Source organism: Rhineura floridana, chromosome 10 (assembly GCF_030035675.1).
Source record: "Rhineura floridana isolate rRhiFlo1 chromosome 10, rRhiFlo1.hap2, whole genome shotgun sequence".
NCBI lineage: Eukaryota > Metazoa > Chordata > Lepidosauria > Squamata > Rhineuridae > Rhineura > Rhineura floridana.
The window spans coordinates 52,336,599-52,363,904 of NC_084489.1; the positions used below are offsets into that span (position 1 = coordinate 52,336,599).

Genomic DNA, 27,306 nt, shown 5'->3' on the forward strand with positions numbered 1-27,306 from the left:
TCTATTTATATTCAGCAAGTAGGCTACATTGTGTGGGTTCACACTATGCCCTGTGTGTGTGTAAGTAGGTACAGGAAGGCCCCGCTTACACAGCAGGTTCCGTTCCGGACCCCTGCCGTAAAGCGGAAATTGCTGTAAAGCGGAACCCCATTGAGTATAATGGGGCGCTTTGCGCAAAAATGCCGCAAAATGCCACAAAATCGGCTTTAAAACGGGGAATGAAAGCCGCCGCATTAGCGGAATGCCAGGAAGCGAAGCGCCGGGAAGCGGGGCCCTACTGTAGGTAGGTAGGTAAACCAATAAATGCTTTGCATTGTGTAATTAGCATCTGGTTTTTTGTATGCTCAGTGCACTCATTTTTTAAAAAATTCAAAAAGCCTTTTTTTTAATTGTTATGAATAACTAATAATGTACTTTTCAGTGTGCAGTGTAAATTAATAATAATAATAATAATATTTAATTTGTTTGTCGCCTATCTGGCAGTTAGCCACTCTAGGCGACGTACATTAAAAAAAGATAAAATACAATAATATCAGATGCAATCACATTAAAACAATAGATAAAAATACTGGACAGTCATCAATACATATAAAAGCAATTAAATTAACAACATACGATAGATGACAGACTCATGACGATTTACCCATCCCAAGGACCTCAAAGGCTTGTTGGAATAGCCACGTCTTCAGGGCTTTGAGGAATACATCTAGGGAAGGGGCATGTCGAAGATCACATGGGAGGGAGTTCCAGAGAGTGGGGGCCACCACAGAAAAGGCCTTCTCCCTAGTACCCACCAACCTAGCTGTTTTGGTTGGCGGGATTGAGAGAAGGCCTTGTGTGGCTGATCTAGTTGGGCGACATAATTGGTGGCGGTGGAGGCACTCTTTCAGGTAAGCTGGGCCGAAACCATACAGGGTTTTTTTTTTTTTCAATTAATTTTTATTCTAATTTTCAAAACCAAAATAATACAAAAAGAAAACAACACAAATCAATAACTAATACAATACAAAAAGAAAAAAATACATATATATAAAAATATTGACTTCCGATTTGTCATAGTTCAGCTATAAATCTATAATATATAACAAACCTATCTCTTAATAGATTATAAAATCACCTTCCTCCAGCGGTTATCTTAGTTGGTTTCAAATCTCATTAACATCATATCAATTTAATATTCCACAAAAAGTCAAAGAGAAGTTTCCAATTCTTGAGATATATGTCAATCAATTTTTTCTTCTAAATAAACATACCAATTAATCCAACTCATCAAATCTACTAAATCCAGTAATTTCAAATCACTATAATTCAACTATAAATCTATAATATATAACAGACCTATCTCTTAATAGATTATAAAATCACCTTCCTCCAACAGTTATCTTAGTTGGTTTCAAATCTCATTAACATCATATTTTAATCTTCCACAAAAAGTCAAAGAGAAGTTTCCAAACCTTGAGATATATGTCAATCAATTTTTTTTCTAAATAAACATGTCAATTAATCCAACTCATCAAATCTACTAAGTCCAGTAATTTCAAATTGCTCTTCTGTCATTATCCACATTGGGTCCATCTTCCATCTTCCATCTTTACGCACCCAAAAATCTTGCTGTCATAGTCATATAATAAAAGTCTGATAGGAATTTCCTCCATCACAGATATTTTCTTACCATCAAATCCAAACGTAACACTGAAGTATTGTTGCAAAGCCGCATCTCTGCTCCTCTTTTCCACATGATACACTAGTACATCTCTTGAAGGTTTTTCCATTGACACAAAACAGGGATTAATTCTGTTATCTTTCTCCATTTCGAGTTCCATCAAATCCTTCCAGTCCAGGAATTTTTTTGAACCGATAATATCTTTATCTCCAATCTCTTCAATTCCTTCAGGGACAGCGCTGCATTCCAAACTGTAATATTTATCTCCAGGATCCGTCACAGCCAGGAAATCCAAATCTTTTTTCATGTCCATATTTAAGCCAATCTCCATAGATTGAACCTTGCCTTTAATTTCTCTTTCATCCTTTTTTTGTCTTCCAGATCTATCTTTATTCTCCTTTCTCATAGAATCCTGAGTTTCTTTCAGCTCCTGTCTCATTTCGTGAAATTCAATTCTCCATGCTTGTCTATTATTTCTCAGTTCTTGTTTTATTGAGTTAAACCCATTCATTATTTTCTGAAGCATGTCTAGAAATAGAGTCCCTTCTTGTACATCCATGATATTCTTAATTGTCATTCTTAAAACCAAAAGAACAAAACTCCTTCAATTTTCAATGTCCCAAGCAAAGAGCAGTTTATTTCTTTATCCAGTTACAAAGGAGTTAATCTTTCCAACCAACGTCACACGCTAGACAGCCTTATCTCTAAAATGCCCAAAAGTGTAAAAACAGCTCTAGTTCACAGCGTCCAAACAACTAGTAGCAGAGAGAATGAGCAGATTCGTCAAAAAAAAAAAGTAGATCAGGAAAAATAGTCCCTTACATATATTACACAAAAATCTTATAAATCAAAAAGATTTCTTATATCTTCCAATCAGAAATCTCTCATTCGTTGTAATCTTTAAAATGCAATTTTCCATGTCAACTTTTTGCAATAAAAAAAGATAAGCTATTTATATTTTCTTCCCCCTTAGTTCCGTAAATAAAAAAGGAAAGTCTTACCTCACCTAGGTTATCTTAATTGCTGTTACTTTGACAAGTCTCTTTAGCTGTATAGATAAGAAAATGATAAATGTAGACAGGAGGATGGATGTTTGCCTGTTAGTCCGTTAAAAAAAACGGGTCACTTATCCAGCTGAGCTAGCATAAAAATCCACGCTCTGTCTGAACTGCTGGAAGACAGACAATTCTAACGAATTCCAGACTCCAACAATCAAAACAAAACTATGTGGTGGATCTCACGTTTCTTCCTTATCCGGAAGAAATTATCCCCAGTCAGAAAAGATCCTTCTGACTGAATTTAAAACTGGATAAGTTTCATCCAAGACAGAGGTCGTCTCAGAGGCTGCACAGGCGTAGGAATCCTCCTGGGAAGTCCGAAACCGTACAGGTACGGTGTACGGTACGAAACCGTACAGGGTTTTAAAGGTTAAAACCAACACCTTGAATCGGGCCCGGAAAACAACCGGCTGCCAGTGTAGATCAGATAATACTGGCGTGATGTGGTCCCGTCGGCAGCTGTTGGTAAGTAAACGTGCCGCAGCATTCTGTATAAGTTGTAATTTCCGGGTCATTTTCAAGGGTAACCCCACATAGAGCGCATTACAGTAGTCCAATCGAGAGGTGACCAGGGCATGCACCACGAGCGGGAGCTGTTGAACAGGGAGGTAGGGTTGCAGCCTACGTATAAGGTGTAATTGATACCAAGCTGCCCGGCTCACAGCCGAAATCTGAGCCTCCATGGACAGCTTGGAATCAAGAACAACCCCGAGGCTGCGGACCTGGTCCTGTAGGGGCAACTTCACCCCACCAAACACCAGGTCAACATCTCCTAACCCTCCCTTGTCTCCCACAAGTAGTACCTCAGTCTTATCAGGGTTCAACTTCAGCCTGTTCCTGCCCATCCATCCACTCACGGATTCCAGGCACTTGGACATGGTCTCCACAGCCCTCTCCGGTGAAGATTTAAATGAGAGATAGAGCTGAGTGTCATCCGCATATTGGTGACACTGCAGCCCAAATCTCCTGATGATCTCTCCCAGCGGCTTTACATAGATGTTAAATAGCATGGGAGAGAGGATAGGACCCTGTGGCACACCACAATTGAGAGGCCAAGGGTCTGAAACCTCATCACCCAATGCTACCTGTTGGTGCCTATCAGAGAGAAAGGATTGGAACCACCGTAAAACCGTGCCTCCCAATCCCAAACTCTCCAGGCGATCTAAAAGGATACCATGGTCGACGGTATCAAAAGCCGCTGAGAGATCCAGGAGGACAAGGAAGGTGAATTCTCCCCTATCCAGTGCCCTCCTCATATCATCAACCAGAGCGACCAAGGCTGTTTCAGTTCCATGTCCAGTCCTGAAACCCGATTGGTATGGATCTAGATAATCCGTTTCATCCAAGTGTGTCTGCAACTGATTTGCCACCACTCTCTCAATGACCTTGCCCAAGAATGGTAAGTTCGAAATTGGGCGGAAGTTGTTTAAGATCTGGGGATCCAAGGAGGACTTCTTTAAGATGGGTTTAATAATAGCCTCCTTGAGGGCTAGTGGCATAACACCCTCTTGCAAGGATGCATTAACCATTGCCTTGATCCCCTCACCCAATCTCTCTTTGCAGCTCATAAGGAGCCACGATGGGCAAGGATCATTTAGACAGGTGGTAGGCCTTACAGATGAGAGCACCTTGTCCACATCCTCAGAAGGAAGAGGCCGAAATCGATCCCATTTGACCGGTTTGCAACTGGTTAACTCTAGCTCACTCACTGTATCCACGGCGCACGGAATCGAGCTCCTCAGGTGTTCGATTTTATCAGCAAAGTGCTTTGCCAATTTGTCACAGGAGGCCTTAGACTGTTCCAAGGGTTCCAGAGCAACTGGACTGACCAGGCTTCGGACCACCTGGAACAACCTCCTGGGACAGCACTCAGCTGATGCAATAGAGGCAGCAAAGAATTCCCTCTTTGCTGCCCTTATCGCCACTTGGTAGGCAGCTATTGCTGCTCTAACCTGTGTCCGAGCATCTTCGGAGCACGACTTTCGCCACTGGCGCTCTAGTCGTCTCACCTCCTGTCTCAAAGTACGCAATTGAATTAATGTGGACCTCTAGCTCTTCAAATGATCATGTACTGCCCCCTTTTGGCCAAATTCTTGCTAACCAATAAAACACACAAACCCTCAAGTGAAGAAATCATTGCAGATCATCTTTAAACAAAATTACTTTTTGAAAAGTCTCCTGGAAGATATTCCAACCAATTTTCTCAGCTAAAACAAAAGAAATGGTAGAACTATATTTGGCCCATTTTTAGCAACACAACTGACTGCAAAATAGCAACCTTATTCCATGTGTAATTGTACCATTATGATGGTATTAGCACCAAATGTTAATGCTCAGGAAATTGCTAAAATTAAATCAGCCTAAAAATGTGTTGGAGGCCTAAAAGCTACACCTATTACCCTGAAAACCACCACTGTAATTCCGAATGTGAGGAGGCTGACTGTGATTATTCAGTGTGACAAAATGGCAATATTCATATACACAATGAAATGCTTTATAATTGCTTCCTCTACATGTCCCAAAATGTTAGGCAATGGCTTAAATGAGGGGTGGGTAACCTTTATTTTCTTTCGAAGGACACATTGTCCTGGGGTGAAACTGTCACATAGACGGAGCCAGAGGCAGGAGCAAAGTAGGTTATCTAGTCTGGAATAAAGACCTCCCTGTTAAGCCCGACTGCGTTTGATGAGATTATTATCAAATAAGGATACAGAGGAATTTTTTTTTAGTACAACAGATGTGCAGTTACTGTTGTGGAAAGCAAATGAATTCCTTTCTGCTATACACGCATGTTAGAAATGAAGCAATTTGTTCTCGGACAGCTAAGGGGAGTTCTCTTCCACAAACCGTACAACCAGGAAAAAAGTTTTGTAAAAAAATCAATTTATTTTTAGCAGATAAAATACTCCCCTTTCAATTGTTCTGAGACTATATAGGAACAGGAGGAAAACACTGGTTAGAGCCGGGATAATACAAGAGGGAAACAAACAGGAAGGAAGGAAGGAACTCTTATGAGATGGAAGACTGGGTGGCTTCCAGAGGTGCATAAAATGAGTCTTGACCATCTTTTGCTTAAACAAATCCATGCCTACAGCTCCTTATGTAAGATATCCATTCCTTTGCAGCTTTAGCTTAAGCCACAGGATTACACATTGCTCAGAATTTTCTGTCTTTGCTGCCAAAGATAACTAAGACAAAACAAAAACTTTCATTGTATGAATTGGACCAGAGATCAATACTGAGAACACTATGAAGCGAGATACCATTGTGAAGAGAGATACCATAGTTTTACAATATTTCGTCATTTGTCATCAGTTTTCTAGCTCTTATGTTTGTTCAGGACTTTAGATGGGTAACTAAGGTAAGCAGTTCTCTCTGTTGCGGTAATTAGATAAGATCTCTTTGAAAAGCAACCTTATTTATCTTCCATACTGGTTCTCAGGGCTGGCTCAAGATACTTTTGCTGCCTGAGGCAAAGCATTCCCCCTGCCATTCCATGGACGGAAGCTGATTGGACTGCCAGTTGAATCTCACTTCAATGGTGTTGATATGCGTTGTCCACCACCACTTTTGAGAGCAACAGGCTAGTTTAAGAGCACCAGGTGAGACCATGTGGCATGCACAGCTCTGTCTTCTAACAAAGGGGAACGGGCAGGGGGCTTAGGAGCAAATTTTATTTATTTATTTATTGGATTTCTTAGTCGCCCATCTGGCTGGCTAACCAGTCACTCTGGGCGACGTACAAAATAAGCAAAATAGCACAAAATGACACATCAATACAATAACATTAAAATCTAAAAGCAATGATGTTAAAATCTAGCCCACCCCAAAGGTCTGCCTGAAGAAAATGTCAGGGAACTGCTCCCACTGCTCCCTCCCTCAGCATCTGTCCCGAGGTAGGGCCTCAATGACAGCCTTGCCAGTTCTGAATGTTATAATTGAGTTAGCCTTAGAGAAAGTGACAAAGATATGTTTTATTGAAATAATTCCTTTGGGTAAACATTTCTGCGAACTTTCAAGCTGTACAGAGTTTTTCTTCAGGGCCATATTTATTCCATGGGTGGTATTTAGTGTTAGTCCTACTCAAAGAACACCCATTGACTAACTTAGGTTCATTAATTTCAGTGGACTTACTCTGAATAGGATTGAGCTGAATACAGCCCCTAGGCTTTGGTGAGGCAGCTCATTTTGTTATTGTGCAAGAGTGTGACAATACCGGCAAGTGTGTTGTGTGACAAAATGCTGGATGGCAGAGGTTGTTGTAAGCATTTTGCATATTTGCATTTGCAACGGTCGTGTCACGCAATCCACATTTTACATGTCCAAGTTCTTGGCGAGTTCTGTCAAACACAGGAATTGGGAAATCAAGGCAGCACAATGAAATTTGTCCAGAGCAACCACCACCACCACCACAAAAGTCAGAGGGTTTTATTTCCTACTGGCCTTTCACCACAGATGAAGAGAGGCAATAAAAGGGCACAAGCCAGTTTTGTTCTGACATTGATGTGCTCCAGCATTTTGAACAGCGTGCAAATTCTTACCCCTATAATCAGTGTGATCCTGCTGGGCTCCCTGTCAGACGCCACAATGGGTATAATCTAGCACCTGCTTAGAACAAAACTTTGAAGTAAGGCTAGATGCCCATAGAATAAAAAGAAGAGGAGGGCTACAAAAATGGGAGGGCATTTAGGAGTAGCAGTGACAAGCTTTTTTTCTTCGCTCACAGCATGGAAGCCTTAGCTACAGTGACAGATCCAAATAGCCTTTTTGTTCTCCCTTTCCCAAATGCACACTCTGTCAAAATCAAAGTATAGAATTATACATTCAGATTTTAAATATGACTCCTCCCTATCTTTGTCCTGTTCCCAGTAGGAGATTCATCTCAGTGGCAGGCACCTTCCTTTAATCTTCTTGTTTTAGGGCAGCTTTCACCATTATGGACTAGTTGCATATGCATATTATTTGCCATGTTTTTGCAGTGAACTCCATGAAATGTGACAAGGAAACTGGCCCTTTAAAAAAAAAATGGTTTTATTAATCATATGCTCATATAACACAAAAACCATAATAGAATCAACACAAAACAACTAAAAGAGAAAAAACCTGGGGTACCATGCCAGAATATAAACTTAGCACAGAAAAAGAAAGTAATTTCAACATCCGAACTTCTCACATCAGTGTAGGTAGAGAATATTGGGTGTTATTGACAGCAGTGTATGAAATAAAGCACCACCAGACCCCATAGAAATTTTCTGGAATCTCCAATCCACCAGAGATCTTCAAATCATTAGTTATTTTTTTTTTCTGATGTAGCCAAATTCCATAGGGTTTTGTACCATAACTGTATACAGTATTTAAATCCTGCATTGTCTTCCACTTTTGCACTGTAGAAAGTCTGGCACCCACCAACAACCATGTCAGAAGCTCTTTTGCATGGACAGTTTTCATCTGAGTGTCCCATTGGTTCAGTAAGAAAAGCTGAGGAGACATGTCCACAGTGCCGTCAAATATGTGAGAAATTTCTAAGTATGCTTCAGTCCAAAATTTGTGTATAGGTGGGCATTCCTATTTGTTACAGGGACCACAGACAAGGATTTCCATAATATGTGAAGCGATTAGATTACACATACCAATTTTCTATTAAAATAATTCAATAATTCATCTCTTCCAGAAAGTGCTGCTGTTCATTTATAAACACGTTAAGGATTTACTTCATAATGCAAGCAGACACAATAAATCACAGCCCTGGAAGGACTACAATGGCTTATACCAGGGATGGGGAACCTGTGGCCCTTCAGAAGTTGTTGGACCACAACTCCCATCATCCCTGACCATTGGTATCCTGAATTTGGCTGTTGGGAGTCTGAAGGACCACAGGTTCCTCATCCTTGGCTTACAGTGTATACTCCAGCCACTTACACTGATGTAGAATATCTTCTCCTTAACGTGTCTAGTGAATTTGTCTCCAACATTTTCATGAAAGTGTCCAACGTAAGATATTACAGAGAATCAATTATCTTATCAAGCCTATCACAATCAGCCCAACTAGCCATGTATCTCAAAGCCAGAGATCAAGAGTCTCAGAAAATTATTTCACAAATGTGTTACTTAGGATACCATTACTGGAGACAACATATGGTATCACCTGTGTGGAAAATGTGCCTTCAGTGTTTCTTTGTGACAGTAGGGTGGGTCACTGCATGCCAAGTCACTATATGATACAAAAGAGCTATTGGGAACCATCAGCCATGTCAGAAGGCAACCTCTACCACAGGGGTGGGGAACATTTGGCTTTCCAGATTTTGCTGAACTACAGCTCCCGTCAGCCCCAACAAGCGTGTCCAATGGCCAGGATGATGGGAGTTGTAGTTCAACAACATCTGGAGGACAAAAGGTTTCCCAACACCTGCTCTACTATATAAAATGAAAACATGAAGTAGTGAGGACACAATTGTACTTGTCTCTCACCACAAGATTGGGCTCTATGGACAAATAGCGTAGTAAACCATGACCAAGGTATTACCAAGCAAAGGCAGTCTGGATGGAAAGCACCACCTCTGTTGTTTGGGGCGGGAATGTAACCAGGGGTGATCATTTTTTAATTTTCCATTCTTAGATTTCTAAGAAATGATTGAATGGTGCTGACTGAACTATATCAACCAATAGATTACATTAAATGGTAGGAAACAATCCCATATAAGTAAAATGTGCAGTAAATATTCCCCAGTTCTGCATGAGAGTATGATGCAGCTTTACTGAAGTATAAAAAGAATCATTAAAACATTAGAAGGTTTTGGTTTTAAAACAGTCATCTTAGGACAGCTGAAGAGATCAAGTTCACCAAATGACAGTACTGATATACCAATCAACAAGTTCTTATAAAGAAAGAATAGCTCTGATTAGCTATAAGATGTCTGCATTGGGAGTATTTCTTAAGAAGTGGTACGTGCAACAAAATGTTGCAGTGTACAATGCTTCTGCTCAGGGTTCCAGCCAGTCATGCCTCTTTCAAGATACTCCATTCCATTTTCTAACCCATGGTTTCCCATTGCACCACCACCCTAACAGTTAGCCATTATTCTGTGGCCACTTAACACTGGGCTGTTTTTTTGGGGGGGTCCCCTCCTTAGTGCTTCCCCTCCCCCCAAAAATATATTTTGTAAACTTGAGGGTTGCCTTGAACCTGCTGATACCTCCCTCTTGTGCATGAATGGTGCTGTTTTGGCTACATAAGGATCCACTCTTAGAAAATGAGGTGGTTTATTACTATATAGGATTCCAAAGATTATAATAAAATAATGGTATTTTAATTTATCACATGTCTTGTATGGATCATTGAAAGCCACACGGTTCAAAGCACTAATATTCATAGCTCAGTCATTATTTAGATTTGAAAGCAGATGGAAAAGTTGACCTAATTCTTTTCCAGCAATCCATGTATATTCCTTCAGATTCAAGCTGGGGGTGAAATGCATTATGAAACAGCACTGGGTTCAGACCCCAGTAGATTTGAGAACTTTGTGGGATCCTTAGCTATAATATGAACCCAGAACTCTTGTTCTGGGTGATACCACTGAACCCTTGATGTTAACTTCTTCCATGGGAGTGCACCCCACTTTTACAAAATCAGGTTACTGAATAAGCTTAGTATATTATCCCTTCTGGTTCTAAGAGCAAATACTTCTTCAGTGTCACTGGAATGAAGAGTAAAGGGATCCTTTTGTGGCATCGATTGCACAATATTCTTCGAATAGCACATCTGGCCAAATGTTTCAGTGATCTTGGTGTATTTTCACAGACCTCGAAGAGAGATTTGTAGAAATCTTTATACATCTGCAAAAATAAAATAATACATAAAGAATAAAAGCAAAATGTGTTTATGGTCAATATCTTTCTTTTATGCACAGAAAAAGTCTGCAGAAAAATTCTCATCATCTTCTCTGTGCTCAGTACAATATTTTGCCACTCTTCCACCTTCCATTTTATTTAGGACTGGCCCAGGACATTTTGCTACCTGAGTCAAGGGACAATATGGCACCCCTCTTCCTCATTCCATGTTCCAGAGCTAATTGGACAGGTAGTTCAATTTCACTTCAGCACTGATAACCTGACACCACACCTAAGGGCAGCAGACACACACAGCTTTGTTCTCCAACAATTCATCACTGCTGCCTCTCCCCGTCAGCCACTGCCTAAGGCAGGTGCCTCACTCTGCCTAATGGCAGGGCTGGCCCTGACTTAATTGAATAGCAGCTTATTAACGTAATAAGTGAGACTGCAGCCAATTATTGTTTTATTTTGTTTCTGAGGCTCTTTCTCAATGAAAGAGTCTTTTTGGACATAATGCTAAATGTGCACTCCTTCTCCGTCTCTGGTGCAGCTGCAAGGGGGAAATTGGAAGCTTTCACTTCTAAACTAACCAGAGTTCCTTGTTATATCTGAACTTGAGGGAACACTGGTTAGTTTAAACGATGGTTTGCTGAGTCAAGTCAGGATCAAGTTAGTGGGAAATACCATAGCTCAGCCATACAGCACCTGCTTTGCATGCAGAAAGCCCTGGGTTCAAACTCTGGCATCTCCAGGTAGGGGTGTGACTGTCCCCTGTCTGAAACCCTGACGAGTTGCTGCTAGTCAGTGTAGAAAACTCTGAGCTAGATGGGCTAATGGTCTGGCTCTGTATAAGACAGCTTCCTGTCTTACTAGGATCAAACTGTATTTTATGATGCTGGCTTGTTCATGAGCCACAGTTTGACCACAGGTAATGAAGATTGTGCTCTTCAAAAGTTATTGGACTCAAACTCTCATCAGTGCCAGCCAGCATAGCCAATAGTCAGGGATATTGGGAGTTATAGTCCAACAACATCTGGAGGGCACCATGTTGGCTGCCCCTGATGAACCAGAGTTCTTCAACACTCATTTCCTACTAAGAGTTTATAATCAGTGACACAAGAAATGATTAAATGTTTACCTCAAAGACATCATCAGGTATAGCTGCTCTCCATTTTGCTGTGGACTTCACATGTTCATATGTATTCACAATAACCTCAACTGCTCTGGGATAAGAGCAACAGGCCTGCAAAACCTGCTAACAGAAACATATACCACCCATTGGGATTTCACAGCTTTTCTTCAGAAACAATTTTCTCTTTGACATTTTACCTCTCTTGTCCATTGCACAATATCCCTTTTCTTCTCCATCACAGTGTGTAGCCTTTAAAAATGACTAATTGGCATTACAATTACAAGAAACAGTAATACCTGTCTTGACCAACACTCTTTTCAGACCTTTCCTTTGAAATAATTACATATTTTTTTTCCTGGTTTTGCTGTAGCAGAAGAACGCACCAACCCCTCTAGAGGCGTATTGTAGTAAGTGCTATAGGAAGGCCGTGTCAGTTCCACGCACCCACAATTGCCATGTAAGTGCAGAACCTGGTGAGAAAATGTAGCCTCTTACAAAAGTTCGGCTTTCTTCTTTCCTTTTCAAAACAGTCTCTAGTCCTCATGGTTGTGGAGGAAAGCTTTATGACCAGGGGTGGGGACCCTTTCTCAGCTCAAGGGCCTCATTTCCTTCTGGGCAACCTTTTGTGTGCAGCCAAGGTTTGGGGACAGCACATGCAGGGCCAGACACAAAGGTCCTTATCAACCCCAGTGAGTAGTTCTTAAAAATAGACTCCTGTTTGTAAAAATCTGTGAAGGACCTGCTCCATATAATTAGGAATGAGCTATTCATAATTATTACGTCACTCAGAACTGCATTCAGTGATAGTATCTTGAAGATTAGTTTTGCCTTCTATTTTTGCCATCATTTGAATACAGTGGTGCCATCAGAGCAGGATAATATTATAGCTAAGGATATTATTGTTGTTGTTGTTGTTGTTGTTACTATTTCCACAGGAAATATCCAAAGAATGATGTAGCTAGATAATTTTAGACTCTGGACTTTATGGTCTTATCAGGCGGGGGGGGGGGTGTTAGACGGTCTTACTTCACCTACATCAAAATGTGACAAGTCAGCCCTGCTGCATTTGAGGGCCCTCCTGCTTACTCTGCTGAGTGGGGCCGACTTCTGCCCCAAAGTCCTGCCTTGATGGCACCACTAGATTCAATGATGGCAAAAATAGAAGGCAAAACTAAACTTTATGGTACTATCACTGCATTCAATTCTGAGTGACGTAATAATTGAATAGCTCATTCCTAATTATATTCACTCATGGAGCAAGTGCTTTACAGATTTTTACAAAAAGAAGTCTCTTTTTAAGAACTACTCACTGGGGATGATAAGGACCTGACCTTCACAGTCCGAACAGAATCTGCTTGCTTTCAAGCCTTTATTCCCAAACCCAACCGAAAGCTTAGCTCAGAAACCTCAGCAGACTGGTCATGATTACTCATTTAGCCTGCAATTCTAACACCACTTACCAGGGAGTAAGACCCATTGAATTCAATGCGACCTACTTCCAAGTAAACATGGTTAGGATTATACTATGTTAATTAGCTGGTTATACTGGTGCTCCTAGCAGAGATTACTGGATATTTAACATTTCTCTGAGAGTTCTGCATGGGCATTTACTGCTGACTAGGCCTGTAACTTCACGCTATGCAAGTGTCCGGCTCCGTTTTCATTCCTGGATCCTCTCCTTTCACCACTGTCAGTCCTCTAGCCTGTTTTCCATGTCAGCCATTAATTCCAGCCAAGGCCTCAGCCCCAGGTCTCAAACTTAGTTTCTTCTCCACTCCAGTTCGTGCTTTGATCCTGATCTAATTGCCTTGCCTCTTTATCTTGCAGCTGACCCCAGTTCAGCTTCAGTGCCCAAAGATGAGGCAAGCACTTTTAGGGATGAGGGAGAAATTCATTCAGTTTGTATTTAAAGGCAAACCTACCTAATTCACACTTTCCAAAACAATGCAAGAACTGAAACACAGCCATCCGTCAACATTCACACTTTTCTGAATTTTGCAATGCTGTTCTCCAGCTAAATAACGTGTGCAAATATGAATATACTAGGGTAAAATGTTCATTAAAAGTTATATATTCATGCAAAGGTCATACTCAAATGCATTATTTTAGGGGAAATTGCTGTGCAAAAAAATATAAGGGCAAAGTGTGCACAAAAAGTTATATATTAGTGAAAAGAGCACACACAAATGCATTATTTTAGGGGAAATTGCTTTGCAAAAAAGTTTCAGTTATGGAAAATTGCATACCATCCTGGGTATATTAGGAGAAACGTACACCCAAGTTCTGATGAATTTTCATGTGAACCTTTGTTGAAGTCGCAAACTCAGTTTGGTTTATTATTATTATATAGTCACAAATTGTGTGGAAATGTGGAGAACTGAATTAAAGATTGGAAAAATAAGGAAGTGAGAGAAACCAAAGTTGACAGGTTTGCATGAATTCTGACCATAGAGTTATCATGTATGCTTTTGCAAATGGGTGGATGTATGGATGAACTACAGCAACATGATATAGCAATGACTTTTCTATTATGTGCACTGAAGAATTCATTTGCGTAAGAAAATAACTTCAGGCTACGCAATCCTGAAGCCACCTTTTCCAGAGTAGTTTAGGAGCACAACATTGGAAGAGGTGACTGGGGTGGGAGGTATATTCTTTCTGTCTTTAAAATATATACAGCTATTGAAATGTTGGCATCCTAACCTATTAGTATTAAAAGGACATTTAAGAGCTGCTCAACAAATAATGGTAGAATTAACTATATGCATTTTATTTTTGTGCATCTTTTTAAAATTCCCATATTGATCCCACATGTAATGGCTTCCTAGTGCATGTGTTTGAGGCAAAAGAGGCATTCCTTCCACCTTCAGCCATGTTTTTTCCCCCAACATGGAGATCATTGTGCAAAATAGCCCATAATCAGATCTAAAAAGGAAAACCATTGACCTATGATCCAGGCTTTACAAGACCCAGATGGTAGAACTCTTATGAAGTCATGCAAGAGTGTTTTGCAAAACATTAAGAGCACCTGCAAGGTTTGATGTTGTAAAATCAACACCCCCATACTGAATTAGGACAAGTTTAAAATCTATTCTGAAAGGCAGAAGCGCACTAACCTCCATCATATAATTTCCCATCTCTTGATCTAAACAGATGCCCATATATATCTGGGCTCCTACTGGGAGGAAGGGTGGGATATAAGTCTAATAAATAAATATATACACCAAGATTTTTCACCTTATGGAATTGTAAAGGATATATCCTGGCAGCTCCGTGATTGAGAAGCAGCTGAAAGCAACATTCTGGCTGGGCACCAGGCCGCACACTTGTCACTTTCAGGACATATTGCAAGGAAGCACACCCATTGTCATCTATAAGGTTGGCCTCAGCTCCTGCCTCAAGCAGCATGTCCAAGAGTACATGATCACAGTTCCAGGCAGCCTTGTGGAGGGGAGTTCTGAAATCCTCATCGCGCGAACTGACATCAGCTTTATAGTCAAGCAGCATCCTACAGATCAGATGGTGATCTGTGCTGTAGGTCTGTTCCTTAACATTAAGAGCCCAGTATGCTGCACAGGCCAGTGGGGTTTCTCTGTGGGCATTTGCACAATCAACCACAGCTCCTTGTTCTACATAGAAGGCCACCATTTCAGGGATACCACAACGTGCAGCTGTGTGAAGGGGAGTTTCTTCCTCTTGATCATTTGTTCTTATATTCACATCTGCTCCTGTTTGAAGGAAAATTAAAAGAGAAGGTTGGAAAGAGACTTTTGCTTTTTCAAAAAGACTATACTTGCTGAGCGGTACTAAAGCAATAACAATTATTTTAATGGGGGTGAATGTAATTTTATCAGGACTACCCTCTGATTACAGAAATATTAATTGTATGAGCTTTAGTCAACTGATTAATTAATCAGTTAGTTATATTTGCATATATTTGCATTTGATGAGATGCAAGAAACACACTTCCTCTGTGTTTAGATGAGATGTCCATGTGTTGCAAGCAGCATTATTCTTGCTTTGTGACAAAAAAGGCAAATACCTATTTTAAGATGAGTCTTGCTGTTCTGAGCCCGTGGTTCTGAAACCCACTTTGCCAGACAGTCAACTCAATCTCTCTCTTTTAATCAGAACTATTTTATTAAACCAGAAAACACAAAGGTATACAGAAACTTCAAAGAAAGCTTACAGTCTCTGGGGATGGTGAACTGAGGATGGTGATGATGATGAAGAAGAAGAAGGTTGATGGCAGGTAATTATATTGTAGGATTTAACATATAAAGTCAGAGCACCCTAGCGAGGGAGCCTGCTCCATGAGCTAGAGGGAGCCTCAGCTGACGAGGAGTCAAGGCCCCAGCTGACAAAGCATCAAGGCGAGTTAAGCAGCAGAGCGAGTTCGGCAGCAGGGCGAGGAGGCCAGGGCCCCCCACTCTGCCCGTCTGTTCCCTGACCTCAACTAAACCGCAGTCTCCAACCCATTGACGTAATAAACCTTAAACAAAACTATGCAGGTAAGAAGCCAGCAGGGGTGTGGGGGCTTTCCAGTGTTTTGCACCGCCTGCAGCATGTACGACTATCTGTCTGTTGGACAGAAGTCGTGGGTGTGCTCTCGGTGCAATGAGCTCCTGGCTCTCCGAGAACGACTTCATTTCCTTGAGGCCAAGGTGGCGGACCTGGAAAAGCTGAGAGAGGCAGAGAGGTGTGTGGAGGAGGCCTTCAGGGACGTTATAGCTGTGTCCCACTCCAACGATGATAGCTCTCCTGCTATCATGGAGAACGATGGTCTCGGGGAAGGAGAGCATCCAGCTGAGGAAGAGGGAAACGATCCCTTAGAAGGGACCCATTCCTTGGGGGATGAGCAGCTATCCTCTCGTGCCGAGGATATATCTCCAGGGGGTGGAGGGATCCTTGTAGTGGGTGATTCGATCATTAGGAACATAGACAGTGGGGTGTGTGATGGGCGTGTAGACCGCAAGGTGTTTTGCCTGCCTGGTGCGAAGGTTGCGGATATCGCCCGTCGTTTAGATAGTTTGGTAGACAGTGCTGGGAAGGAGTCAGTGGTCGTGGTGCACGTTGGCACCAACAACATGGGGAAATGCAGCCGTGAGGTCCTGGAAGCAAAATTTAGGTTGCTAGGTAGGATGCTGAAAGCCAGGACCTCCAAGGTGGCTTTCTCTGAAACGCTACCGGTTCCACGCGCAGGACCAGCCAGACAGGCCCAGCTTCGCAGTCTCAATGCGTGGATGAGACGATGGTGTCGGGTGGAAGGGTTCGGATTTGTTAGGCACTGGGGAACATTTTGGGACAAGCCGGGCCTGTACAAAAGGGACGGGCTCCACTTGAACCAGAATGGAACCAGACTGCTGGCACTTAAAATTAAAAAGGTAGCAGAGCAGCTTTTAAACTGACTGAGGGGGGAAACCCGACAGGAGCTGAGAAAGGTCCGGTTCGGAATAAACCTCCCCCCTGGGATAAAAACCAAAGAAATGATGAAATTTTAGAAGGGGTAGGCCTAGAAGTAGGCATTGTGAGAGCAGGGGCACAGGATATAAATTCAGAAGAGCAAAATTACCACAGGCCTAACCACAAGTGCCAAAGACACTTGAAGAGAGACACTGCTTACAAGTGCCTGTACGCTAATGCTAGGAGCCTCCGAACCAAGATGGGAGAACTGGAGTGCTTGGTCTTAGAGAAGAGCATTGATATAGTGAGCATAACGGAGACCTGGTGGAATGGAGAAAACCAGTGGGATACAGTTATCCCTGGATATAAACTATATCGGAAGGACAGGGAAGGACGTATTGGTGGCGGAGTCGCTCTATACGTGAAAGAAGGCATTGAATCCAGCAAGCTCGAAACCCCAAAAGAGGCAGACTCCTCCACAGAATCGTTGTGGGTGGTGATACCGTGCCCCAGGAGGGACTTAATACTGGGAACGATCTATCGTCCCCCTGATCAAAATGCTCAGGGAGACCTTGAGATGAGATATGAAATTGAGGAAGCATCCAAACTAGGAAATGTGGTAGTAATGGGTGACTTCAACTACCCGGACATAGACTGGCTGCATATGTGTTCCAGTCATGACAAAGAAGCAAAGTTTCTAGATATTCTAAATGACTATTCCCTAGATCAGTTGGTCATGGAACCGATCAGAGGGATGGCAACCCTGGACTTAATCCTCAGTGGGGACTGGGACCTGGTGCGAGATGTAAGTGTTGTTGAACCGATTGGGAGCAGTGACCACAGCGCTATTAAATTAAACATACATGTAACTGGCCAATTGCCAACAAAATCCAACACGGTCACATTTGACTTCAAAAGAGGAAACTTCACAAAAATGAGGGGATTGGTAAAAAGAAAGCTGAAAAACAAAGTCCAGAGGGTCACATCACTCGAAAATGCTTGGAAGTTGTTTAAAAACACTATATTAGAAGCTCAACTGGAGTGCATACCGCAGATCAGAAAAGGTACCGCCAGGGCCAAGAAGATACCAGCATGGTTAACGAGCAAAGTCAAGGAAGCTCTTAGAGGCAAAAAGTCTTCCTTCAGAAAATGGAAGTCTTGTCCAAATGAAGAAAATAAAAAAGAACACAAACTCTGGCAAAAGAAATGGAAGAAGACAATAAGGGATGCTAAAAAAGAATTTGAGGAGCACATTGCTAAGAACATAAAAACCAACAACAAAAAATTCTATAAATACATTCAAAGCAGGAGACCATCTAGGGAGACAATTGGACCCTTGGATGATAAGGGAGTCAAAGGTGTACTAAAGAACGATAAGGAGATTGCAGAGAAGCTAAATGAATTCTTTGCATCTGTCTTCACAGTGGAAGATATAGGGCAGATCCCTGAACCTGAACTAACATTTGCAGGAAGGGATTCTGAGGAACTAAGACAAATAGTGGTAACGAGAGAGGAAGTTCTAAGCTTAATGGATAATATAAAAACTGACAAATCACCGGGCCCGGATGGCATCCACCCGAGAGTTCTCAAAGAACTCAAAGGTGAAATTGCTGATCTGCTAACTAAAATATGTAACTTGTCCCTCGGGTCCTCCTCCGTGCCTGAGGACTGGAAAGTGGCAAATGTAACGCCAATCTTCAAAAAGGGATCCAGGGGGGATCCCAGAAATTACAGGCCAGTTAGCTTAACTTCTGTCCCTGGAAAACTGGTAGAAAGTATGATTAAAGCTAGATTAACTAAGCACATAGAAGAACAAGCCTTGCTGAAGCAGAGCCAGCATGGCTTCTGCAAGGGAAAGTCCTGTCTCAGTAACCTACTAGAATTCTTTGAGAGTGTCAACAAGCATATAGATAGAGGTGATCCAGTGGACATAGTGTACTTAGACTTTCAACAAGCGTTTGACAAGGTACCTCACCAAAGGCTTCTGAGGAAGCTTAGCAGTCATGGAATAAGAGGAGAGGTCCTCTTGTGGATAAGGAATTGGTTAAGAAGCAGAAAGCAGAGAGTAGGAATCAACGGACAGTTCTCCCAATGGAGGGCTGTAGAAAGTGGAGTCCCTCAAGGATCGGTATTGGGACCTGTACTTTTCAACTTGTTCATTAATGACCTAGAATTAGGAGTGAGCAGTGAAGTGGCCAAGTTTGCTGATGACACTAAATTGTTCAGGGTTGTTAAAACAAAAAGGGATTGCGAAGAGCTCCAAAAAGACCTCTCCAAACTGAGTGAATGGGCGGAAAAATGGCAAATGCAATTCAATATAAACAAGTGTAAAATTATGCATATTGGAGCAAAAAATCTGAATTTCACATATACGCTCATGGGGTCTGAACTGGCGGTGACCGACCAGGAGAGAGACCTCGGGGTTGTGGTGGACAGCACGATGAAAATGTCGACCCAGTGTGCGGCAGCTGTGAAAAAGGCAAATTCCATGCTAGCAATAATTAGGAAAGGTATTGAAAATAAAACAGCCGATATCATAATGCCGTTGTATAAATCTATGGTGCAACCGCATTTGGAATACTGTGTACAGTTCTGGTCGCCTCATCTCAGAAAGGATATTGTAGAGTTGGAAAAGGTTCAGAAGAGGGCAACCAGAATGATCAAGGGGATGGAGCGACTCCCTTACGAGGAAAGGTTGCAGCATTTGGGGCTTTTTAGTTTAGAGAAAAGGCGGGTCAGAGGAGACATGATAGAAGTGTATAAAATTATGCATGGCATTGAGAAAGTGGATAGAGAAAAGTTCTTCTCCCTCTCTCATAATACTAGAACTCGTGGACATTCAAAGAAGCTGAATGTTGGAAGATTCAGGACAGACAAAAGGAAGTACTTCTTTACTTAGCGCATAGTTAAACTATGGAATTTGCTCCCACAAGATGCAGTAATGGCCACCAGCTTGGATGGCTTTAAAAGAAGATTAGACAAATTCATGGAGGACAGGGCTATCAATGGCTACTAGCCATGATGGCTGTGCTCTGCCACCCTAGTCAGAGGCAGCATGCTTCTGAAAACCAGTTGCCGGAAGCCTCAGGAGGAGAGAGTGTTCTTGCACTCGGGTCCTGCTTGCGGGCTTCCCCCAGGCACCTGGTTGGCCACTGTGAGAACAGGATGCTGGACTAGATGGGCCACTGGCCTGATCCAGCAGGCTCTTCTTATGTTCTTATGTTCTTATTGTTGATGAGGTAGATTAAATGGAGGAGAGGTACCTTCTGAGAGAGAAGCTTCTGGAAGAGGCAATTCTGACAGAGAAATATCTTCTTAGAGAGAGAGACAGCTTCTGGAAGAGGTAATTCTGGTAGAGAAGTATCTTCTGAGAGAGAGAGATAGGTAAAAAAAAGGAGTGTTGTCCTCTGGGGCTACTGGGCTTACTGCTTCCTTCACTGATGACTGAAACAACTGAGGCAGGTTTTTGGAGGGGAAAATAACTAACCAATTAAAGAGAGGGGTGATGTCACCTGACAGGAAGTTACTGTGAGGCTAAGGGAGCATAGAGACAGGCCTTAGAGTTCCATAACTCTAACCTAATAAATGCCTTGTTTAACACAACAGAAGGAGTATCTCTATATACAATTCTAACCCTGTGGAGGCAGCACATTCTCCGTCTGGAATTCTATGGATTCCATCACCTATATACTGTGATGATGGGAATCAACATTACTAACAAACATATTATACACCTTCAATACTGACTAAAGGACATGTACACTAGGTTTGAGCTTCTTCCTTGGATACAAGGAGTACTACTTCAGTGATTAGTAGGGTGAAGGTCGTTTGGGTACCTTGCTTGATGATCCTGGTCTGGACCTTGCAGACCTTTCCATCTACCCTAGGGATGACTTTTTCGATGACTCCTATAGGCCACACATTCTGTGGTGTTTCCTTGTCTTTCAATATAACAACATCGCCTTCTTTCAAGTTGGGTTCAGGATTCTGCCATTTATGGTGGGCTTGCAATGTTGCTAGATATTCTTGCTTCTATCGCTTCCAGAAGGTGTTGGCAAGAATCTGTACATGTCTCCATTGTCTTCTGTATAAATCTTCAGTTACCAACTCTCCTTGTGGTGCTGGCCAATCACCTGTTTTTGGGGTCAGTAAAGTGGCAGGTGTCAGTATCATTGGGTTCTCTGGATCAGAGGAACCAGGAACCAGTGGTCTGGCATTGATGATGGCTGACACCTCTGCTAGGAGAGTGCTTAAAGTTTCATGGGTGAGAAAATGAGTTCCTACTAACATAGAATCCAATATTCTACGTGCAAGTCCAATCATTCTTTCCCACGCTGCACCCATATGAGAGGCATGAGGAGGGTTGAACACCCAAATACAACCCTGAGTGTTCAGGTAATGACTGAGAGCTGGGTCAAGCTCATTATTATGTTTGATCCCTAGTTCTCAACAGGCTGCTATGAAATTGGTCCCACAGTCAAACCTCAACTGCTTGGCTGGGCCTCGTATGGCAAGGAACCTACGGAGGGCGTTTATGAAACTTGAAGTGTCCATGGACTCGATTGCTTCTATGGGAATGGCATGGATGCTCAAGCAGGTAAAGAGCACAGCCCATCTCTTGCTGTTGGCCTGCCCTCCTCTGGTCCTGCACGCTGTTACTTCCCAAGGTCCAAAAACCTACATAGGTAAAGGGAGGCTCAGTGCTGAGTCGGTCTGGTGGCAGGTCTGCCATCTTTTGTTGCTGAAGTCGACCTCTCAACTTGCGGCTCTTTACACAGGAATGAATCACAGAGGCAACACATCTCTTGGCTCCCATGATCCACAGACCCGCAGCCCTGATGGCACCTTCAGTAAAGTGGCGTCCTTGGTGCTGAACGCGTTCGTGGTAGTAACGCACCAGCAGGGTGGTGATATGATGATACGCTGGAAGGATGATTGGGTTACTCACTGCTAGATCTATTTTGGCTCGATTCAGACAGCCTCCTACCCTGAGCAGTCCGTCTTTGCTAATGTGAGGGTTTAGTTTTATCAGGAACTGCTTATCTTCTATAGATAGAGCAGGCGTGTTGTCATCCTTGGTTGTCTGGAACACTGTGGCTCCTAAAGCTATGTCTCCCTTTCTTGGAGGCTGGAAAGGCCCTCTAAGGGAGAGGTCTTCCTTCACAGTAAAGTGTTCTGGGCATGGCTCTGAGAATGAAGGACATCTGTTCTCCAGAACACTTGTAGTGAAGACACTCATGTGACCTTGCCTGCGAATACGATCCATACAGATGTTGCCCACAATAACCCACCCGAGGCAAGTCTTTGGGCATAGGGAGCACCATAAGCTCCAGTAAGTTGTTCACGGGTCACATGGACTTTTGAGATGTCTGTCCCCATCAGGAGCAGAACCTGGGCATCTGGATCTAGAGGCAGAATGTGGTTGGCAATCGGCTTGAAATGAGGCTGGCTGACGGCAACGTCTGGGGTGGGGATTTGGTCATGCCTATTTAGTAGGGCATCACATTCTAGCAGTGGAGGTAAGGGGTGCTGCACCCCACCCTGGATGGGTTCAATCAGGAAGCCGGTAGCCCTTCTCCCCGCCATCTGTGTGACACCCGTACACATCTCAAGGATGTATGGGATCTCCTTCCCATGGAGATTGAACAGTTCAAAGAATTCAGGTCTTGCCAACGACTGATTGCTCTGATCATCTAGCATGATGTACATTTTTATAGCTCTTTCTGGATGCCCTTCAGGAAACACTTTGGCTAGGCATATTTTGTGACAGGACCTTCCTTTGGGCCCTGGACCGCACACCTTGGTGCACTGGACTGTGGAGACATCAAGCTCTGTCTTCTTGTTACTTCCCTCCCCGCTGTGGTTGATGGTAGGGGGAACAGATGAGGACTGAATTGCTTTGCTTGAGTCAGGATGCAGTGCGGTAACACGTCTGTCACTGCTGCAATCGGTGCACTTAATGCTGACCTTACAGTCCTTAGCAGAGTGCTCAGTGGAGGCGCAGCAGCTGAAACAAATCTTGTGGTCCTTCAGTAGGGCCTTGTGTTCTTCAAGTGGCTTCTCTCTGAAGGCTCTGCACCTCTTTAGAGGATGGGGCCTTTTGTGTAGTGGGCAGATATGGTCTGGGCCGTCTGCTTTCTTGGGTGTAGATGTGAGATCTGTAATCACTTGCCATCTACCATTTTTATGAGCATGTTCATAGATTTTATTTTATTTAGATATGCTGCCCGATTAACTGAGGAAACCTTTTTAGTTGACTGAAACTGGTTAATCTACTTCTCATAGAAAGGTGCATTCACATTTGAGGTAGACCCAAGACCTGAATGACACAACCTGATTTTTTTTTAACTTTATGGCAGCACCTAATGTTGTGCTCCTAGGACTGTCTGCCTCAAAAGGCATGTGGGAAATTGCTTCAACCTTCTCCCCTCAGTACTACCTAAGGATATTGGGGAGATGGGCTTGGCACATGTTTATTCACTGTTATAATAGCAGCAAAAATAATTTTGTGATTCAGGGCCAGGGTGGCTATTCACACATCACTTCAAAAGAGGAAATTCATCTTTTTTAAAAAAGGAGAGGGACAAAAAAGATGCCTATTTGCATACACATGGCATTTTATTTAGTTATTTCATTTGTTAATCACTTTCTATGAAGCATTTTGAAGCAATTTCACAGTACAATAAAAACATTTGAAAAATAATTGCATAGTGTTATGCGAACCCAAGTCTCTGAGTGGTGTGAGACTCCAGGGGTTCCAGTGCTTTCCCAGAGTTTTATTTCCTCGGAATAAAGGTGACTGGAGGCTGTGGTGTCTTGTTGATATATGGTTTATTTACACATATATACAACCTGAGCATAAGATGGAGGAGCTCACAGCATTGACAGTCCAAAAGATCTTGCTTCCCCAATAGGTTTCTAGGGGACTCCCCAAAGCCATGCCTTGGGGTTCAGCACACAGAGCAGTCAAGCTTCTCTGTGTCTTTCCAGTTTCACACCAGACTACCTATCTCTCTCTCTCTTTCTCTCACACACAAACTACTTCTGGGGGCTGGGAATTACTCTCCTGCAAGAGTTCCTACAGCAATAGGGCTGCTTTGGTTCACATCTTTAGATATGTAGACTGGCCACTGAACAGGCCCATTAACTCATGGAGAGACTGGCTTGGACATTAACTTATAAAAGGAACTGGTTTGACCAGTTCAGCAGGTCTCTCCAATATAAACTGCATCCCTGCAGATAACAAAATCACAGGCTGAAGAGAACCCACAGGCATCATCCAGAACACCCCCAATCCTATAACAATATATAAAAACAGGTAAAACAAGTGTACACAAAGAACAATTAAATATTTAAAACAACATTAGATCGAATGCAGATACCAAATGAGATAACAATCTCTACTTGTATGATAATACTTATATGCTAATACTTATATGCACCACCATATGCTAATGTATAACCCTACCCTTAAATATTAGACAGGAGCCATTTCTGTTATCTTTTCGGTGCCTATTGAAGCCCTTCCTCTTTCAACAAGCCTTTTAAGTTGAGACCTTATCCCAATCTGCTTCTGTGTTGGAATTGCTTTTTAATATGCTTTTAAACCTTTTTTTTTTAAAATAAACCACCACAATATGTTTTTAAAGCTTTTTGAAAAAACAAAAATGTCTTCAAAGCTTTTTAAAAAAATGTTTCTAAAGTTGTTTTGTTTTAATGTATTTTAATGTCTGTTTTTTATGATGTTTTAAAGTGTTTTTAGTACTTTTGTTTGCCACCCTGGGCTCCTGCTGGGAGGAAGGGTGGGATATCCATCAAATAATAAATAAATAAATAAAAACAAATATGTAGAGATGCAAATTTTAATTATTACTATAATTTGTAAAGAAATGCATCTCACCATAGTGGGGAAGACTGTGACCAGGTGACCTGTGTGCCTGCCCATACTGTATACATATATTGAAAGCAAATCACACACACCCAAGAATCCTGGGAACTATACTTTATCGCTCATAGAGCTACACTTCCAAGCACCCTTATCACACTACAGTTATTTTCTATACAAAAAGACTTTCTGTATAGAAATTTTGTCAAGTCTGAAGCAGCCTTCAGCGGCTTATTTAATTATACATGTCTATCTATCTATCTCAGTTAAAACAACAACCCCATCTAGTGGCCAATCAATAAATGTACCCCAGCAAAAGATGCAATGAAAGATGTTTGTGTGTGTTTTGTGGCCTTTTATTGTTCTTTTTTGTTAATATTAATAGCATTTTTAATATTGTTTTGCTTGCAAACAGTCTAGAGAGTATTTATTGATGGGCAACTATATAAATCTAACTACTACTACTACTAACCTTAATAATAATCATTTGTAGTAATAGTAGCACAATATATATACTTCCTGATCCTAGGACCACTGCCTGTAGAATAAAACAACTCCCAAGAATACATAAATTGACCATCCCTGATATAAAGTGTTTCTGATTCTTTTAATCATCCTGTCCACTAATTTCATGCAGGACTTTTGTAATTATTTAGGGTTGTTTATTTTTTAAAAATGTAAAAAAAAAACAGCTTTGCACCATTTGTGCATTTAAAGCACAGCTGGGTTTAATCAATTTAAAAACTTTAAATCAACTTAAAAGGTGACCCCCAATTTAATCAGGCAGTAGTTAAAATGCAGATGGCCAGCACCATCTTAAAAGAGGCATCGTCCCCCTTTTCTAAGAACCAAAGTACATGTTAATTCAGGGTTGGGGAACTGCTGGACCTCCACATGTTGTTGGATTCCAATTCCCATCAGCCCCAGCCAACATGACCAATGGTCAGGGATAATGGGAGTTGTAGTCCTGCAACATCTGGAGGACCACCGATTCTCCATCCCTGCATATAGCTTGCCCTTGTGTATATTCTTTTCCTTGTAAAATAGCAGCTGAGGTGGGAGGGCAGGCGGGAGGGGGAATCAGGACTGTAGTGCCCGGAGAGGACTTAATCATCAGAAATGTAATTGGAATATTACTATTTAGCAAGACTATTTGGCACAGGAGAGAAGCTGCTATTGATGCCCTTGCTGTAACAAATATCAGCCCCTCTATGTGTATCACAGTCCCAATTTAATCACCAGTGGCTGCTGTATTAAAAGGGGGACACACAGACATAATAGATATTTGAAGACTCACTTATAACAAGCAACGCTAGTACCATTACAACTTGGAAATGATTAAAACATGCATAAAGCCATGCTGAAGGAATATTCCCTTTTAGATTGCAGGTGCAGGGCAGTTGTTTTATCTGAACAGGTTCCTATGCAGAAATTGCCTATATTTTGACAGCTGGCTTATCAGGGAGAAGGCAAACTGGCATACTAGTTTTCTAGTTGCAACAATTTCCTCCACCACCACCTAGAAAAGTATTCATGCACTTCTCTCCTCTGCATTCTGAAGCAATACAGCGCTGATGGCCTGCAACTGAACTTACCTCTCCAGATTAACTGTTGTGCGCAAGTAATGGACAGCTTTGTCGTACAATAATGCAGGGGCGCAAGCCCACTCAGTGAATAGCAGTTGGTTTTTGCTCCGTGGCTACAAAGTATCTTGACACAATCCAGATTAGCTACTTCGCATGCTATGTGGATTGCTGCTTTTCCATTGGGTCGGCAGTTGATTGTTGCTTTGTGCTTCAACAGGACCCTCAGGCTCTCCAGATGGCCGTACATAACAGATAAATGTAGTCCAGTTGCCCAGGAATGTTGCAATTTATAGCTAGGCAGCCAATACCCTGATTTAAAAAAAAAAGGAAGGTGGTATGATGAGCTTTCAAAAGCATCATTCCCAATCAGTGATTGGTTTGTACCAATATTGGCTTCCATAGATAGAGAGTGTTAAACTTAATTAGATCACTGAATGTAATCCAGGTTGCTAATATTTATTTATTGAGTCAATTAATATTTAAAGTCTCTAAGTGGTGTACACTGAATACAATACAGAGTAAGTAAAAAATGATTAAAACTATAAAATCAAACTTCAATTAAAATGTCTGCTGGAATAAAAATGTCTTCAGTAGGCACCAGAAGTTCAACTGGGGTGGTGTGGGGGTGGTGTGGTGCCTGACCTCAACTGGAAGGGAGTTCCATAAATCCAGCCCCAAATACTGCACACAAAGCTCCTGATGGATAATAACCATGCATCTGAGCCATGGGGGACCACTACCAGTGACTT

At 42.0% G+C, this 27,306-nt stretch overlaps 1 protein-coding gene across 3 annotated transcripts in view; it reads right to left on the bottom strand.

Moving 5' to 3' along the window:
- Positions 1–6,495: 6,495 nt before the first annotated feature.
- The window catches only part of ASB4 (ankyrin repeat and SOCS box containing 4), a 28,983-nt gene continuing 8,172 nt past the window's right edge, over positions 6,496–27,306 (bottom strand). For 2 of the 3 annotated variants that reach the window (XM_061587345.1, XM_061587342.1), the window contains exons 2-5: positions 26,567–26,866; positions 14,921–15,411; positions 11,690–11,806; positions 6,496–10,554 (exon numbers count right to left, since the gene is read on the bottom strand). In XM_061587345.1, the coding sequence (XP_061443329.1) occupies positions 10,366–10,554; positions 11,690–11,806; positions 14,921–15,411; positions 26,567–26,866 (1,097 nt within the window). In that variant the 3' untranslated portion in view covers positions 6,496–10,365. The remainder of the gene's footprint in view (positions 10,555–11,689; positions 11,807–14,920; positions 15,412–26,566; positions 26,867–27,306) is intronic. The other variant, XM_061587343.1, reaches the window with a different exon arrangement.